The 18,903-nt window shown below is 39.1% G+C and overlaps 1 protein-coding gene across 3 annotated transcripts in view; it reads left to right on the top strand.

Moving 5' to 3' along the window:
- Window positions 1-1,395: 1,395 nt before the first annotated feature.
- Window positions 1,396-18,903, top strand: part of GPR155 (G protein-coupled receptor 155) — a 44,096-nt gene continuing 26,588 nt past the window's right edge. The window contains exons 1-6 of one of the 3 annotated variants that reach the window (XM_041722592.1): window positions 1,398-1,604; window positions 2,064-2,264; window positions 6,219-6,715; window positions 14,371-14,770; window positions 17,035-17,200; window positions 18,092-18,247. In XM_041722592.1, coding sequence (XP_041578526.1) covers window positions 6,250-6,715; window positions 14,371-14,770; window positions 17,035-17,200; window positions 18,092-18,247 — 1,188 coding nt within the window. In that variant the 5' untranslated portion in view covers window positions 1,398-1,604; window positions 2,064-2,264; window positions 6,219-6,249. Of the gene's footprint in view, window positions 1,605-2,063; window positions 2,265-6,218; window positions 6,716-14,370; window positions 14,771-17,034; window positions 17,201-18,091; window positions 18,248-18,903 lie in introns of all 3 variants that reach the window. The other 2 variants (XM_041722593.1, XM_041722591.1) reach the window with 2 other exon arrangements.

Genomic DNA, 18,903 nt, shown 5'->3' with positions numbered 1-18,903 from the left:
AGATTTAAAAAAAAACAAAATAGCCAGGTTCAAGGGGAAAAAAAGAAGGCAGTTAAGAGTGAAGATGGAGAACAAAGGTGAAGCGAGAACAGGAAGAGAATGTATGACTTTTCCATGGTTTCTTTCTGCTCATTTTTCTCCTTAGTTTTCAGAACCTTTAACGAATCCTTAGCTTACTGTGACTTTTCAAATCATACATTTTTGTATCTTTGCACAAAGACTACTAAGATGATGGGAAGGCATCTAAAGTTGCCAGACCAAAAAAACAAAAACAAAAACAAAAAACAAAACAGTTAAATGCAAGGCAAAATCAAGGCTTTACAAAGGACAGGTGCCTGTCATATTCAGTGGAATATCATATATATATATATATATATATATATATATAAGATTTTATGTATTTATTCATGAGAGACACACACAGAGAGAGGCAGAGACACAGGCAGAGGGAGAAGCAGGCTCCATGCAGGGAGGCCCATGCGGGGCTTGACCCCGGGTCTCCAGGGTCACGCCCTGGGCTGAAGGCAGGCGCTCAACCTTGAGCCACCCGGGCTGCCCCGGAATATCCTAAACATCTTAGACTTGAAGAGAATTTTGACTCCAAAAGATTAATGCAAATACAGGGTTTCTTCGAGTTTCAAAATGGAGCTCTGCACGCGCGCCGCCTTCATTGCAAGCTCAGCAAGCTTCCCAGCCCCCGGGGGATGCACACGTGGTCTCCCCCACGGCGGGACCGCAGGTGTCCCTTTCCACGTGGGCGCACGTTCTATCCAGATCCAGCCCAGGCCCCGGCTTGGGAAGGTCAAGGTCACACACAGGCCTCGGCGACGGGGAAAGCAGGATTCTGACCCGGATCTGATTTTTAAACTCTTTGCTATAAATGACTAGTCACACCGACGTATGAACCAGCGGATCACAAGACGCTGGGCGTTAGGCTGAAAAAAACCAGAGGCTTCCAATTCCGTCTGAATTTACGGCGAGGAAGACGAGCCTAGCAGGGTCCCCGCGGCAGCCGCCATGTTGGCAGCGCCGCGGCCGGAAGTGTCGGCGGCGAGCGGCTGGGAGGCGGCGGCGCGGGGTGGAGCCGGGGATCTGTGTCCCCACCCACCCCTCCCCCGCCCCCCCACATCCCGGCTGCCGGGGGCGGAGCCTCAGGGCGGGACCGGGAACCCTGCGGCTCGGAGCCCTGCGGCGGGGGCGGGGCCTCGCGGCGGGGGCGGGGCCTCGCGGCGGGGGCGGGGCCTCGCGGCGGGGGCGGGGCCTGGAGGCGGGACCCGCGGCTGCGAGGCTCGGAGGTGCCCAGGCGGCGCGGCTTGAGGCCTGGGGCGGGGGCGGGGCCTAGGGGCGGGGCGGGGCCCGGTGGAGGGGCGGGGCCTAGGGGCGGGGCGGGGCCGCGCGGCGGGCGCGGGGAGGAGCTGACCCGGTCCCCGCGCTCCTGCACCTCGCTTTCTCGGAACGTGACAGAGCTGCTGTAGCCGGCCGCCAGCAGCCCGCAGCTCTCGGTGGAGAGAGCTGGGGTGGGAGATGACGGTGATTTCCTCCCTGCTCGGCCCATCACGAGCATCGACTCCCTTCTTGCGGCCTCGGGGCTGCGGACGTAGCAGGTGAGATGGGGCCCCCGGGGGCGCCCCCGCCCCGCCCCGGCTCGGCCTGGCGTACCCTGGATGCCCCCATCCTCGCCCCGCGGGCCTGGGCCAGGGGGGGGCAGTGCCCCGCCCTTAGCACCCGGCGTGCAGCCCGCTGCCGGAGCCTACCCGCTGTTAGGACCCCGGGAGCCACCCAAGAAGACTTAGCCTAGGGGAAGGGACCGCTCGTCCCCTCCAGTGACAAGCGCCAGAGCCCAGTTTGAGGAGCGCCTCCTTGCTCGGCCACGCGTGTCATTCTCGGACTCTGCCTTTTATCCCGAGGGGGCGGCCTCAGTATCTGCCCTCCTGGGAGCTCCTGCCCCGGTACCTGGAGCGCTGCACCAAATTTTCTCCCTTGCCTCTTTTTGGAGCATGTCAGGTACCGTGACGTTGTGACCCCCACGCCCCGGGGGAGCTGAGACCAACTTTCCATCCCAGGCGCAGACCCCAGGCGGCCTTTCGGCTGCCACCGCTGGCTGCCCGGGCCCTGGGTGGCAGCCGGTCTCGGGGCAGGCTGTTTGGTTAAGGACGCTCCGCATCCTTATCTTGGAGGGCCAAAGTCTGCCCCTGCCGACGCGGGAAGAGGCCGTGCATGGCTCCCACCCGAGGTCTCTAGGGAGGACATTTGGTCCTCTGCAGGTAGGTGGGAGTGGGCGGGTGGTGTGACTGCTGATGTGCAAGATGCTGTAATAATACCAGGCTGTGTTAGGTTTGTTCCCCCGCAGGGTAATGGATATTGGCTGTTTGAGGACAGGCTAAGAGTTTAAAGCTTTCTCTGCAATAAATCAGAACCCTCTTCCCCATTTTCACTTAACAGGGGGTGGCTGTTTACGGTTTCAGTGGTTCCTTCGTGTTATCGCCACCAACTGTCAGTGGCTGGCAGCCCTTTGTATGTAGCATTTCTCTCCTCCTCATCCCACTAAGCGGCCACCGAGCAGTGTTTTTTATTGGGGCAGGTCAACTTGTGCCATTAGCAACTCTTGTTTTTAACGAGATGAAAAGACTGGATACAATTTTTTAAAAACTTCCATTGCTTGTGGTTCCTGTTCATGTTCACAGAATGCTTTAAAAAGCTTATACTCTTCCCTACTGGGGGCACACACACACAAAAAAAAAGAGAGAGAGATGAGAACCCTTTGTAAGTGCTATTTTGGTTGTTTCGACATTCCCTCTATTGACAAGTATTGCTTTTATACTGTTGAGGAACATTAAAAGAATCTTTCGGGGATGGGACAGGTTACTTTTCAAAGTTTTTCTCTTTAATTTTTAACTAACTTAAAGTTAATCCTGGGCAGTGCTACAACTATTTGACCATCACCTTGATAAAAATGAAGAACTCTCCCTTCCCTGCTAAAAACTGTTTTAAGTTCAAACTGGATTAAATTGAATTCCTTTTAGTTGTTCGGTATAAAAGAGAAGCTGTTAAACTATGACCCTTCCCGTTTCTCTTATTTTCTTGGAGAATCTTTAATGCCAAGTTTGAAGAGCGGGCATAAGGCATTGAATTATATTTAACGTGTTACCAGTCTCATTATGACCACACTCCTAAGGTTGAAGAAGCTAAGTTTCAGAGAGGATATTTAATTTGCCCAAAGAGTTGATAGGTGATAGGGTCCCAAATTGGGTTCAGGTCTATTTGACGCTTTGAAATGAACAACTGCTATTTTTTTTAAAGATTTTATTTATTTATTCATGAGAGACACAGAGAGAGAGGAGAGAGGCAGAGACGTAGGCAGAGGGAGCAGCAGGCTTCCTGAGAGGAACCGATGCGGGACTTGATCCTAGGACCCCGGGATCACAACCTGAGCCAAAGGCAAACAGACACTCAACCACTGAGCCATCCATGTGCCCTGAACAACTGCTATGTTAGTTAAAACTTGGTTAAAAAATTATTGTAATAATTGATTTGTACTACATACAATACTACATATCAATTATTACAAATAAGGGGTAGTGAACAGTATGAGTTACTAATATTCCAGGTGAAGAAATATAGGGAACTTTAAAAAATAATGTAAGACTGCAAAAGTTCATCACCTTATTTTTTAACATTGCCTTTTCAAGTCCACACCTTTTTGGGCTCCAAATGTTTTGTTTACCAGCTTCTTACTTCAACTAATGGTACCTGTCCCAACCATTAGCTTCCCCAGGATATAATTTGATGCTTATTTGGTAAACTTCAAGTATGTGATTATTGTAGGTTTATGTATATTAACCACTCCTATCTAATCCTGGTAGAAAAATACTTGTGCTGATCCAGATTAATTGTAAGGTTTTAAATGGTTCAGTTTATACGAGGGTAACACAGAGAAAATTATCTTGTCCACACCCCATGTATCAGTTGTTGCTGGTTGGTCTCTGGCCTGCTACCTGAGTCTTTTTTATGTCCTGTGGGTGTTTGAAAACTTACCCGTTGGTATTGTAAATTTCAGGAATCATGAGTGTTTTTACTTTCTACCTTATATAAGGCCACTTTAGACGGTTAACCCAGAATAATCACTTAGAAATTGACAATTGTCACCATATTAATTTCAAGTTACTAATTAAGGCTGATTAGTTGTGAAGTTGCCCAAACTTCATATTCATTGTGAATATGAAGGGAGTCTGATAAGTATTGTAATGCTAACATAAAATTTTTTTCTTGCTTTAGCATTTTCTGAACATCGTTAGAGCATTTTACAACACATTTTGTGTTCTTTAACATTTTATGAACAGCTTTAGAACACTTTAGAACACATCTTGTGGTCCTGAGTCTGTTGCTATAGTGAAAGCTTATAATGCTTTATTATTCAGGAAAAAGATTTCTGTCCATGAACTAGAAAGTTCCTAAAAGAGGACATTGATCCACTAAAAGGTGAGAGATTTAAAAGCAGATTAATATTTTAATCATTCATCAGAATTATATATATTTTTTTTAATATTTTTTTTTATTTATTCAGGAGAGACATAGAGAGAGAGAGGCAGAGACACAGGCAGAGGGAGAAGCAGGCTCCATGCAGGGAGCCCACCATGGGACTTGATCCCGGGTCTCCAGGATCAGGCCCTGAGCTGAAGGCAGCATTAAACCGCTGAGCCACCAGGCTGCCCAAAATTATATATATTTTATATATATAATTATGTAGTGTATATTGATAGGTATATATATATATATATATATATATATATATATATATATATTTTAGACGGTTAACCCAGAATAATCTCTCTCTCTCTCTCTCTCTCTATATATATATATATATATACCCACACACTCTAACATATATATTTGTGTATCCTGTGTGCCAGGCACTGTGCTAGGTGTTAGGGCTACAATAATGAGCAAAAATATGCAGAGTCCGTACTTCTGTGGCACTTAAAGTCTAATGAAAAGATAGATGGACATAAATTAAATAGTCACTCTCATGCATGGTATAATTACAAACTAAGAAAAGTAGCCTGCAGGTAAGGAACATGATTCTACTTGAGAAAGACCTAGCTATGGGATTAGTGAAGCCTCATGGGGTAAAGCAATTCCTGAACTATATGATTTAGAGGGTGAACAGGTATTATTATATAGACAGTGGCAAGGAGAGAAGAGAATATTTTATACTGAACTGCATGTACAAAGTCCCAGTGACACAAAGGGACTATGGGCAAGAGAAGGCAAATATATAAGACCACTATAAAAGGAGGTAAGGGTACCCTGGTGGGATGCCATCACTTTTTTAAAGTTCTCTTTTTTTTTTTTTTTAATATTTTATTTTATTATTATTTTTTTAATTTTATTTATTTATGATAGTCACACGCAGAGAGAGAGAGAGAGGCGCAGAGACACAGGCAGAGGGAGAAGCAGGCTCCATGCACTGGGAGCCCGATGTGGGATTCGATCCTGGGTCTCCAGGATCGCGCCCCGGGCCAAAGGCAGGCGCCAAACCGCTGCGCCACCCAGGGATCCCTAAAGTTCTCTTTTAATGGGCTACCAAAAGTTGTATTTAACTTTTTTTAAGTGATTACTTTGTGCCAGATGTGATTATAAGGACTTGAATAACCTCAAGTCCCAATGAGATAGGTACTATTATTGCCATTTCACAGATGAGGAAAGTTACTGAATAAAGTTGCTCTGTGATACTCTTCTACTATATTCTTCCTGTCCTATATTCAGGTATGACCAGAGAGACAGAACTCTCCTATCCTAAGGTAGCCTTGATAATTGAAATTTCCAGAGAATTTGGATGCAGGTAGACATTCAGGAGAAGCTCTCTGGGTGCCATGCTCTTACCCACAAGGTGGAGCTCAAGTGTGGATCATGGAGAGAGCCATGGGGTATCACTGCAACTGTCGTATTTGTGGATCTTATTTTATTCATGTTTGATACTGAAAATAGGACAGCAACATAAATATTTTGACCCACCTTTGAGAGTAAAGAGGTTATTATTACCAAACACTCACTTTTCTTTTTCCATTGTATTTTTCTCTGGTGGTTGTTGAAAGAAAATACGTGTATTTATTTGGCTATTTGATATGTCTGGGCTTACCAGTATATACTTTCAACTAGAATTCTTCTCATTATTGTTTGTCTGAATTGGTTGACTGAATCTTTTCCTTTCTTTCCAGAGATCTGGTTGGAGTTGGAGGGTGAAAGAAAATGGATTCTTTTTCTGATTTACCTGCAGAGAACCTAACCATTGCAGTCAATATCACCAAGACTTTATCCTCAACAGCAATGCATAGATTTAATTCCACTAATGACCCACCTTCAATGTCAATAACAAGGCTTTTTCCAGCCTTACTAGAATGTTTTGGCATAGTCCTTTGTGGCTACATAGCAGGAAGAGCCAATGTCATAACATCAACACAGGCCAAAGGACTAGGAAATTTTGTCTCCAGATTTGCACTTCCAGCTTTATTATTCAAAAATATGGTTGTACTTAATTTTTCCAATGTGGATTGGTCGTTCCTATATAGTATTTTGATTGCCAAAGCTTCTGTATTTTTCATTGTATGTGTATTAACCTTATTGGTTGCCAGTCCAGACAGTCGATTTAGCAAAGCTGGACTATTCCCTATTTTTGCTACACAAAGTAATGACTTTGCATTGGGATATCCTATAGGTAAGTTATTTTTTTTTCAAGTTTTTTAAAAAATTCAAGTGTTTTAGGAAGTAGCAAAATATAATCCTTTAATTTGTCTAAGCATTTTTTAGTGACAGATATTTACTTATATCTAAAAAAAAAAAAAAAAATCTCTTGGGGCACCTGACTGGCTCAGTTGGTAGAGCGTGTGACTTGACCTTGAGGCCTGTGAATTTGAGCGCCATGTTAGAGGTAGAGTTTACTTTAAAAAAAACAAAAGTCACAAAGCCTCATTCCAAATCTCTGTACTTTGTACCACCCCACAATGCCTACCCCCAAAAGGGACTAAATCTTTAAAAATTTCAAATAAAAAGATCTCTTATATTTTTTCTTAAATACTTCTTACATTAGGGTGAATTCTATTTTTTCCTCAAACTCAGAGTTTGAAGCTCTTTCAGATGTTGACCTAAAATAAATAGTCATACCTAAATAAACTCTATAAATCATCTTTCTAATACATCCTTTTTCTTCTCAGCAACCACATGAAAGAAGTTTAGGTTCCAGAAGGGATTAGAGTCTGATTTAAATTATACTAGAAAGATAGACACGTCTGTATAAAAATAGTTATTAAATGTTAGCAGTGCAAATTTACGAGACTTTTCTCCCCTCCATCATTTTTCTTGCCATCCAGAATATATATTGCTTTACATTAAATCTTGTTGTTGAGTTTATTATTTAAACTGTCAGTGTATTTCCATTGAAGTTAATTTCTTGTATAAGAACAAAAATGGTGAGAGCTTTTTACCTTTTCAACAATTCCTTCCTAGCCTTTCCAACTCTTTAGGCAGCCTAATTTTATGTTTCTATGTGTGTTTTCCTGATAAAACCTTTGGGATGGTGAGATATCTTGAATGTATTCTTTTTTCCAAAACACTCTAAGTACATATCTACCTAGTAGCTACTTTTTATATTTTTATATTTTTTTTTAAGATTTATTTATTTATTTATGATAGACATAGACAGAGAGAGATAGAGAGAGAGAGGCAGAGACACAGGAGGAGGGAGAAGCAGGCTCCATGCCGGGAGCCCGACGTGGGACTCGATCCCGGGACTCCAGGATCGTGCCCTGGGCCAAAGGCAGGCGCTAAACTGCTGAGCCACCCAGGGATCCCCAATATTTTTCCCCAATATATTTTTATATTTAAATTAAAGTTTATGTTGTGCTTTGACCACGTGTCATGATATGAGGACTTGAATATTATGGATGTAGTCATTCATTCATTCACGCATTCATAGGGACCTGTTACATATTAACGTTTGTGCTAACAGATGGGAATATACCAGTCAACAAAGTTCTCAAACATTTTGAACTTACATCTTAATGTGAAAATAAAAGAAAAATTAAAATAAATCAGGTAATGACAAGAGTCATAAAAATAAAGTAGCATAGAGGGCTAGGAATGACGAGGTACTATCTGACATAAGGGTCAGTAAAGACCTCTCTGATATATCTTCTGAGCAGAGACTGAAAGAAATTTATTGAAATGGACAGCTGAAAACTACCATTAACTCCCAGATTCCTTTTCAGTAGTTTTAAAACTTTCTCCTCACCCAACTGTTAATTATTTCCCTTTTCTCCTCTTTTGCCCTTCCTCCATCTCACTAACCAGAAATAGAGCTAAATTATAGAAATTAAATACTAGGAGTAAAGCAGGAAGTTTATAAGAGAAGAGAAACTGGGCTCTTAGATTAGTGAGCTATAAATAGTAACTCTAAAGGTGTTCCTTTAAGGTTATTGAATTTTAAAATTAAGGATGAACCAAGCATTTAAATAAAGACTTTGGAAATAAAATAAGTCCATCTCCTCAGGAGCATTAATAATGTAGATTTGTCAAGGTATTTATGACATAAAGACCTTATAAGTGGCTCGGTATCATAGTGTTAAGTATTTAACAAATATTACATTATCTTAATTTAGGCATAAACTATAAGTATATGGTTTCATGTTCTCGTAGATTAGTAAGTACATAACTAAACAACTAACATTTGTAACTTAATACTTTATAGAGTATTTTCTTATATACTTAGGTAGGGCAGATACTTTTAATCCTCAGTTTCAAATAAGGACACAGGCCTTCAGAGATTTAATTGTTATATCCCAGGTCACACAGCTAATGTGACTGAGATCCAAACCTAGGTCTTTTGGTTCTAAATCCTAGGCATTCTCTTATGCCACAGAGTTATATAACATGCCCATTTAATCTTCGGAAGACCTAACTAGCCTGTAACTCATAAATATCAGAGGGAATCAAACATTTTTTTATCTTTAGATTATTCTAAAGATATTCCATAAAATGAATAGCAGTGGAAAAAGATGTATTAGATGAGCTTGTGCATTTTCATGTTAAAGCAGCATCTCCAAATCAAAATGTAGTCAGCTGTTTTCATTACTGTTTTTCTTATGTCCCACCTTGGATCGCTGAATCTGGCAATAATCATGTTCCCAGCAGTGTGCTAGTCCAATTTCCCTGATGATTATCCTTCTAAATTTTGAGTAGTCATTTTTTGTTTTTAAATCACAAATAATATAAGAGCTCTTGTAACATTAGGTTGCAGAAAATAACCTTACCAGAAACCAACAGTATACACAAAAGTGCTTACTTATATATCTGCAGATTGGAAGGTGTGGTACAGAACTGTAGGGCTGTGTATCTGCTCCAGTGAGCTTATTTATTATTGCTGCTCATGCCCATCTGCCTTCTGGGGCTTTTCAGGATGAACAGAGAAGACTGTGTCTCTAGTGAGAAGACCCGTTCTTTCTGTTTGTTACGTGATGTCTCCCAGGAATTCCCACTCTCTTGTTAACAGATAAGCATCATAGCTTATGAAAAATGTCCTTTTTAAGACTGCTTTTGTTCCACAGAATCAGTCCAATTTACAGGTGACTCGGGAGAAGGCAGATAAGTTAATGATAAAGAAAAAGGACATTCAAGTTTCCTTTTTCTCTATATTCTGACAATTATAACAGTCTATAATATTATATTAAAATGGTGTAACAATATTCAAGTGGAAGAAGGCTGCAGTGCATTTAACAGAGTAAGAGAGAAGCTCGCTGTTTTTTAGAACAATTCTTTTCAAAGGTACTTTAAGAAATACGAGTTCGAGAAGAAACCAAGAATCTACCACGGTGAAATGTTGATTTCAGCAAGTCAGAATGGTTCCCTACCTCTGTCATCAAAAGATACTAATAAGGCATAGTTAAGTCCTATAATTTATTCTTCAAACAATGCTGATAGCATAAGTGCCTCGACTAATCATAATTATGCTCTAGTGCTTGAGCTGTAAACAGAAAGGAAATGAAACATTTAACTATATGCCATTAAATAATAGGATGATCTTGTCTGGGTCTTTGTGTTATTTGCTAGGGATTGAAGCCCGGCAGGAATCAAAATAGGAGCCGCAGTGGGTGGTTAATTTTGTCTCTTAGTTCCTCATAGTGGGATTCTCTCCTCCTCCCCCCCACCAAGAGCTTTATTTGTAAGTGTTAATTAATTAGAACTTAATAGTTGATATAATCATTATAAATCTAATTTGTTAGTATAGGTCACTGGTTTTCATATGTGGTTTTCATATTTGAAAAACCATCTTTTGATTGGTGATAAAAGCACTGCCAATTCATAGATAAATATGTAACTTTAATTATGCAAACGAATGGCAGAAGTGTACTGAAATCCCCACACTAAACCCTGTTCTAGTGATTTAACAAGTATTTATTAATTCCCAATTTTTGCTCTCCCACTAGATTGGACCTTTTTTACCTTCATACACTTATTCAACTGACTCAAAATACCCTAATAGTAACCTGCTTCATAAGTATTCAGAATATGAAAAAAGAAAAAAATTGGATATAAAAAGAAACAAGTCTAAGAGAGAATAATTAGATATAAATTGCCGTGTGTTACAAAATACATTTTTACTTTGAAAACTTTGACATTCGTTGATGTGATAATTCCATTCAGGGAGTATTTTCAGATTTGCTCAGCCCTGCGCGAGGGACTGAGTGGGGGTTCTGAAGAGATGCCTTCAAGGGACATTGTGATGAGGTGGCACTAGTAGGACACAAGGTGCCAGAGCCATCCAGAAGAGAGGAGATCCATGATATAGATTGAAGACTTGGTGGAGGCATTGGTACCTGACACAGGCCTTAAACTGTAGGCAAATTTAGGTAAGAGAGGAGAGACTTCAAGAAGTTGGGGAATGATGATCAGCATGTAGAACGGGTGGTTATGAACCTGGTGTTAGTCCAGCATAACTGCCATCTTTGGCTAGTGGAGGCTTTGCCTTAAGGAATAGTGAGTAAGTAAGGGACCTTACTTAAGGAACTGAGTAAGTAAGGGACCACTTGTGGAGACTGGACTGTGAATGTCAAAAGAAAGGCTTTATTGCTGTTCTTGTGGGAGGTGAGAACTGTGGGAAAATCCTAAGTTTGGAAAGTTAAAATTTAGATGATGTTGTCAGCAGCGAATAGAATGGATCCAGGGAGTGGTCAAGAAAAACCAAAAGAATATAAATTGGCAAACACAATTAATCCAGTTTTGAGATTTCTGACTAGTGGTTCAAGAGAAAATACAAAAGATCCTGAAAGAAGACAATAGTTGGTGATTGGTTCAACATAGATCATAAAAGACTGCTGCTCAAATTTGCATTGAGCTTTTAAAACAATCTAAAGTCCATTATCAGATGGTGGTTAAGTGTTAGAATGCCGGGAAAGTAAATTTCTGGAAAAAGGCATTAACTTAAGGGACTTTGTGTGCTGAAAGTTGTTAAAGGAAACACCTTATGCATTTAATTTTGGCCACTTGGGAAAGTATCTGTACTCAGATTGAAAACACAAGGCTTTTCCAAAAATATGCTATTTTAAAAATTGAGTGGTGGGCAGGTATGGAAGGCTTGCTCTTAGAGATGGAATGTCTGATCAGAAGGAGGGGAGCTGTCTAGAAATAGTTACCAAAAAAAAAAAATGATGCTTTTTTGTACTTTAAAAGATGAAACCTTAATGAAACATGAAAGAAAACCAGTAAGAGATATTCAGCTCCTATATCTAATTTGGAAATCAGTGGAAAGAATTCGTGAAATTTTATGTAATCAAATAGGTTTTGTTTAGCCACTGCTTCATTTCAGGGATATTATAGACCTCTGTATGTGCTTAGCTGAGAAAAAAAAAGGGGAATCGAATCCTACACAAAAGTAGGTTTTAGCTAATGAGAGCCAGGTAGATTTCTAAAGGTTATATAATCTTGTTACATAACTTTAACAGGACATGTGCATGACATTAACTGAACTTATGTATCCTGAGTAAGTAAACTAATATATTTTCCTACCTGTGGAACTTTATCTTAATGTAAATTGAGAAATCTAATCTTTTACATTTTTTCACATGATCGCTTCTGTCTTTGCGAATGATTGTGGCTGTTGTTGTTGTTGTTGTTTTTAATCTTTCTTTCTCAACCTTCAATCATCTATGAATCATCCTTTATATGTTAGGTTGAATTTCACACCTCGTTGCCAAAAAATGTGCCTAAAGACCAGGTTGGTTACTCTAAGGCTCTAGGTTGCTCTGAACAACCCAACACCAGGCCACCAGCTCTCATGTCCATCAACAAACAGCTAGAAGTCTGATCCAACCTACCTGCCCCCTTCCAAGGAGACTCATTTTCTTTTCTTTTATTTTTTTATTTTTATTTTTATTTTTTTAGGAGGTTCATTTTATGCACTGGTTAGGTTCTTTTTTTTAATATTTTTTTAAATTTTTATTTATGATAGTCACACACAGAGAGAGAGAGAGAGAGAAGCAGAGACACAGGGAGAGGGAGAAGCAGGCTCCATGCACCGGGAGCCCGACGTGGGATTCGATCCCGGGTCTCCAGGATCGGCCCTGGGCCAAAGGCAGGCGCTAAACCGCTGCGCCACCCAGGGATCCCTTTTTTTTTTTTTTAATATTTTTTTTAATTTTTATTTATGATAGTCACACAGAGAGAGAGAGAGAGAGACACTGGTTAGGTTCTAAAGTCATCATGTATAGTCAAATCCTTGAAAATCCCTTAAATCACCCACAAAATGCAACGCACATACTTTGTGCATTTTGTATCATTTCTCATAAGTCTAGCAGTCAGATTTGTTTTTCTCTAGCGTTTTTCTTCAATGAACAGGTGAAATAATTAATTTGCATTTGGGAACATGCCTGATGGGGGAGAAAATAAATCTTTTGTTTTCCTACGAGTGTATAGTTTGAGTTTGTGTTAGTTAAATATGCATTGACATGACTCTATTCCATTCGCGAATATTCCTTAGACCCACCTTTTCATTCCTAATTCTTCAGCATCTTCACAGGGTCTTCCTAAAGGCATTCATTCCTTATTTCTCTCAATTGGAGGCTGTTTATTTTCTCTTCACCTGCATCCCACGTGAGCAATAGTACAATAGGTGATAGGTGGAGGCTGCATCCTCATAGCCATCGCGTACCTCTGCTAGGCCATTATTCTCTGCTCTTTTGTAGGAACTGCTTCTTTGGGGTATGTACTGCCTACCTAGACTGTTCATCCTCCTTGCTGTCATCACTGACCTCATTCTGATCATTCTTCCTCATTTAGTGAAGATTTTAATATCTGGCTCATTGTCATCTCGACTTCCAAGCTTTGCCATTATCTTGTTTGAATTTAGCATCAATGGGAACTACCCGTTAAATCCTTGCCTTTCTCAGTTCCCTGACTTCTCCATCTCCAGTGATGTTTTCCTCTGCTCCCTTTCAGCCACCAACTCCTACAGCACATCCTAGACCTTGGCATCTGGGAAAAATTAAATTCAGTAGGTTAATATCTTACTTACTTTGAACTCCTGACCTTCCAACTACTTGTCATCTTTGGATTTTGGAGGGACTCCAGTCCCTGACTCCTCTGCTTTTTATCTGAGAGCCACCTCCCATCTTCATTTCTTTTCCATTAGAGCTTGGACTCTATGCCTCCAGTGCTACTCCCTTCTCTAACCTTTGTAGTCTGGTTTTGGTTCCCTACTCCAGTGCAGCCTCTCTCAAGGGAACCAAACCACTTTGTTGCTATTACTACTTGTATAATTTCTTACTAAATTTGTACTTGGAATTGTTTCTTTTAAGAATTCTGCCCCTTTACTGAGACTAGTCTTAGCCTCTACATATTAAAAATTAGTGGGTTTCACTAACAGTAATTTTTTTAAAGATTTTATTTATTTATTTATTTATTTATTTATTTATTATTTATTTGAGAGAAAAAGGGAGAGGGAGGAAGGGGGAGGGGCAGAGGGAGAAGCAGGATCCCTGCTGAGCAGGGAGCCCCACTGAGGGCTCAATCCCCCAGGACCCTGAGATCATGACCTGAGCATAAGTCAGGTGCTTAACTGACTGAGCCACCCAGGGATCCCCACTAACAATTTTTTAAAGTTGGTTATTATTTTATAAGCTAAATACCATTTAATATAGTGTGCTTTTCTTCCTTTTCACCTTTATTTCTAAAATTTACTTTTCCAAAGTAGGCTAATGAGGTCATTGTGCACTATTTATATTAATTTAATATGTTATAATTAAGCATAGAAAACATTATGTAATTTATTAATGCATTTCTGTGGTGATCATTTTTAAAACAATTTTAATTCATGTTTTGCAGTTGAAGCTTTATATCAAACTACATACCCAGAATATCTCCAGTACATTTACTTGGTGGCGCCAATATCTCTTATGATGTTAAACCCTATAGGGTTTATCTTCTGTGAAATCCAGAAGTGGAAAGACACTCAAAATGCGTCTCAAAACAAAGTGAAAATTGTAGGACTTGGACTTCTGCGTGTATTACAGAACCCAATAGTATTTATGGTTTTCATTGGCATTGCCTTCAATTTTATTCTTGATCAAAAGGTGCCCGTATATATGGAAAATTTTCTTGATGGACTTGCAAATTCTTTTTCCGGATCAGCTCTATTTTATCTTGGTCTTACAATGGTGGGAAAAATCAAGAAACTGAAGAAGTCAGCATTTGTTGTACTAATTCTTCTCATCACAGCTAAACTGTAAGTTTAATTTATTTAACTTGGGAACTGTATTTTGGGAAAGCCTTATTTAGCCAGTTCATTAGATGTGTCTGCAACTATTTTCTCATTTAAATACTCTGGTAGGGATCCCTGGGTGGTGCAGCGGTTTGGCGCCTGCCTTTGGCCCAGGGCGCGATCCTGGGGACCCGGGATCGAATCCCACGTCGGGCTCCTGGTGCATGGAACCTGCTTCTCCCTCTGCCTGTGTCTCTGCCTCTCTCTCTCACTGTGTGCCTATCATAAATAAATAAAAATTAAAATTAAAATTAAAAAAAAACTCTGGTAGTAATACTCTCTCCTGAGTAGTTGTGATTTAAAGGAAAATGATGTTGGTATATTGTTGAAAGTTATTGCCTTATTCTGTATAGGATATTCTTTCCATTTTATCACCAGAAGATAGACTGTTGGCTTCCCCTTAACTTTTATATAGTTTTACTTAGTATCTCCTAATATCCCAGTTTGATCATATATTTAAAGGCAATTTTAGGACAGCCCGGGTGGCTCAGCAGTTTAGTGCCACCTTCAGCCCAGGGCGTGATCCTGGAGATCTGGGATCCAATCCCACATCAGGCTCCCTGCATGGAGCCTGCTTCTCCCTCTGCCTGTGCCTCTGCCTCTCTCTCTATGTCTCTCATGCATAAATAGATAAAATCTTAAATAAATAAATAAATAAATAAATAAAGGCAATTTTACAGGATTTCTGAATCTTCCAAATCTTTTAAAACCCTATTAGTAATGATGAAAACAATAATTTTGAATATAAGCTTTTTTTCATGCATTTTGGAGAAATATTCTATAATTTTGTGGGTGATTGAACTTTCTAAATAGGGAAGTCTGTACAAATAATTATTACTATCTGATCATAGCCTATCAAATGAAGTTTTTATCAGCTCCTTAGTTAACAGTTCCTTAGCTTATTTAGCTCATTAGCCATAGAACTACACTTCATGGTGCAGGTGACATAATTTTACTGCGACACTACCCCAAGGAACTTGGGGCATACTTAAATATCAGAATTAGCTCTTGTATAGACAGTTAAATTCATGAAAGCAGTGCAATATGAAATAGTATCTATATTTTCAAAATAACAAAAATGAATATAACTTTTGAAAATTTTTTATAATGTGGTGTTATGCTCCTTGGAAACAAAGTATTTTTTTAAAAGATTTTTATGTATTTATTTATGAGAGACACAGAGAGAGACAGAGACATAGGCATGTAGGACTCAATCCCAGGACCCCAGGATCACAATCTGAGCCCAAGGCACTCAACCCCTGAGCCACCCAAGTGCCCTGGAAACAAAGTATGAATTAGTATTGCCTCAGTAATGAACATGATTCTAATGTTAATAGTGTTGTCAACTTCAACTGAAATATTCTCATTTTAAAAATTTTTTGTCTTAAAAAATGTTTTTTTCTGGATCTTTGATCCCTATTAGATATTTTTAATCTTTTTCCTTAACTAAAAATACATATAAGAGCAGTCTCGTATATCATACTAGAGCATATCTCTAGGTGCTGCTATGACAATGTTATCAACCCTGGCCTCATTCTTCTTAAAGGAAAGTTTCATTAGCTCAGCTTCCCTTTTATTCTCTTTCTATGGAATCCTGAAGGATTTGTTTAATAATTGACTCTTCACCAGGTCTGGATTTCACTACTTTTCTGCTCTACCTTGGTTGTTTCAGTTACTTCTTTTTGTCTTTATAGTGATGAAGAGGTATTTGTAAGATGTCTGTTTTTCTCGTGGCTTTCAGAATCTAATTGAGCCACATTGTTATCAATACCTGAACAATTTAAACCCCAAATCAAAATAAAGATCAGGGTTCTTTCCAAAAAGAAGTTTAGTAATTTTCTTGAAAAAAGTTTACTCAGATTATCAGTTTTTTTCTTTCAACATTTCAATTTTCTAGTAGAGGAAACAAAAATAGCAGTTACAGTTAAAACTTCTAAAAAATTTTTTAAGAAAATTATTTGTAGAACCAAAGCTGAGTTTGTTTCCTCCTAATCCTTGATGTTGAAAGTATTTCTTAGAATATTGTTACATCTAAATGACTTTAGTTGAATTCTTGATTCTTTCAAAATGTTCGCAAGTAGGCATGCAGAGACTATGTGCATGCAAATATATATACCTTATGGGGAAAAGAGGAATATAACCTAATGCCAGGTTCACTAGAACATCTCCCCTTTGGGGACCACTATGCTCTAATATCAAGTGAATGACATGTTACTTGTTTTTTTCAGCCTGGTGCTGCCACTTCTGTGCAGAGAAATGGTGGAACTCTTGGACAAGGGCGACAGTGTAGTGAACCATACAAGTTTATCAAATTATGCATTTTTGTATGGTGTCTTTCCTGTAGCACCAGGAGTGGCTATCTTTGCAACACAGTTCAACATGGAAGTAGAGATTGTATGTATATTACTACTTTCTAAGTTTGATTGTACAGTTAGTAGAAAAAATGAATTTTTAAAACACAGAGATCAGCATTCTTTAATGAGAATTTGATAAGTGAAAGCTACTTCATTGTAAATAAGGAGGCATCATGTAACATCAGGTAATAATAGAGTTATTTAATCTGGGGTCTTTTTTTAGCCATAACTTTTTTTGTTAGTCTTTTTTTGCTTAAGGATTTTATTGTTATGCTAAAGCTTAAAGATTTATTTATAAAGAATGATAATTTTTGAAGTTTTGGGTAAAAATAATCTGATTCATTCACTGATAATTCACCAGATGCAGAACACTACATAATCAATTGCAGTAAATAGCTATAATCAATTAACACTAAATTATTAGCTGTGTCTAAGCATATTGTACATGTTATTTATACCATTAAATGTTTTTGAAATATAACATGAAGGAACTTCATTTGTTCTAAATTGTTTAACAAAGGATAGTTCCATTATTTAATCTGTAAAATATTTATGTGGTAATTTTTTTCAAATTGATTTTATTGCTTTATATTTTATGAAATAGTATGGAAGGAAACTGGCCATCAGTTTAGTTAGATCATTAATATGGCTTACTTTCGAGAACCTAGAAGATAACCATTAGCTTGGGATGTCTAGTTCTGGCTATGTGCAAATATTAATTGAGCATGGATTGGAAGAGGAATCAAAGGAACTTTCTTTTAAGAACTCTCAGAAAGGGGGAGAATGGTATTAGAAAACATGCTGGAATTTAGAATGTCTTTTTATTGACTCTTGCTTTTATTTTAGAATGTACTGTGGCTATTTAAAATTTAGGATCATTGTTTAATTGAGGCTATGAGTCTTTTCTCAATTTGATTTCATTTTTTTGCAGATAACCTCAGGGATGGTAATTAGCACATTTGTGTCTGCACCAATCATGTATGTTTCTGCCTGGTTACTAACCTTTCCCACTATGGACCCTAAGCCATTGGCATATGCCATCCAGAATGTTAGTTTTGATATAAGTATTATCAGCCTCGTCTCCTTGGTAAGTACGTTTCAGTGTAAATATGAGTGAAAACAGAATGAGTTTGAAAATAGCTTGGTAACCAGAAAGTTAGGGATTTAAAAATCTATTTTTAAAAATCTCTTATGCCATAGAGAAAGCTAAAGCCTACCTATAAAACATAATACCAGCCTTCTGAGTTGTGTCTTTCGTTTTGAGAGTTAGAATCATGTAGCAGACAAGGCATGAGATTGAGTCAGACCTGGTTTGGCTCTTGGCCCTATCACAAACTAGCTGTATGTCTCAGCCTTTCTAAGCTCCAGTTTTCTCAGGTAGGAGATAGGGATACTAAGTTTACCTATTTCCACAGGTTGTTTTAAGGATTACCTAATGACGATATATGTGAAAAGCATCTGCAAGTGGCAAATCACTATACAAATACTACTAGTATTAGCTAATTGTAGTAGAAGCATGGGGTTGGAAGAAATCGTCCAACGACCCATTTAATGTTAATGAAACTTTCTGGATAGATCTAGTTCAAATTAAGTACTTAAACATTTGATGACTAGAGTATCTTGTAGCTCGAGTTGCCTGTGGAGTTCAAGCAATATTCTGGTTGAAAAACAAAAACAACACCTTGTTAAAGGAAGGAGGTAGGGATGAACATGTATATGGACAATGAATAAATGTGTGTCTAA

This window comes from Vulpes lagopus, chromosome 11 (genome assembly GCF_018345385.1).
Source record: "Vulpes lagopus strain Blue_001 chromosome 11, ASM1834538v1, whole genome shotgun sequence".
Classification (NCBI taxonomy): domain Eukaryota; kingdom Metazoa; phylum Chordata; class Mammalia; order Carnivora; family Canidae; genus Vulpes; species Vulpes lagopus.
Note: the sequence above shows the minus strand (reverse complement) of the source record. Positions and strands in the feature narration are given on the sequence as shown.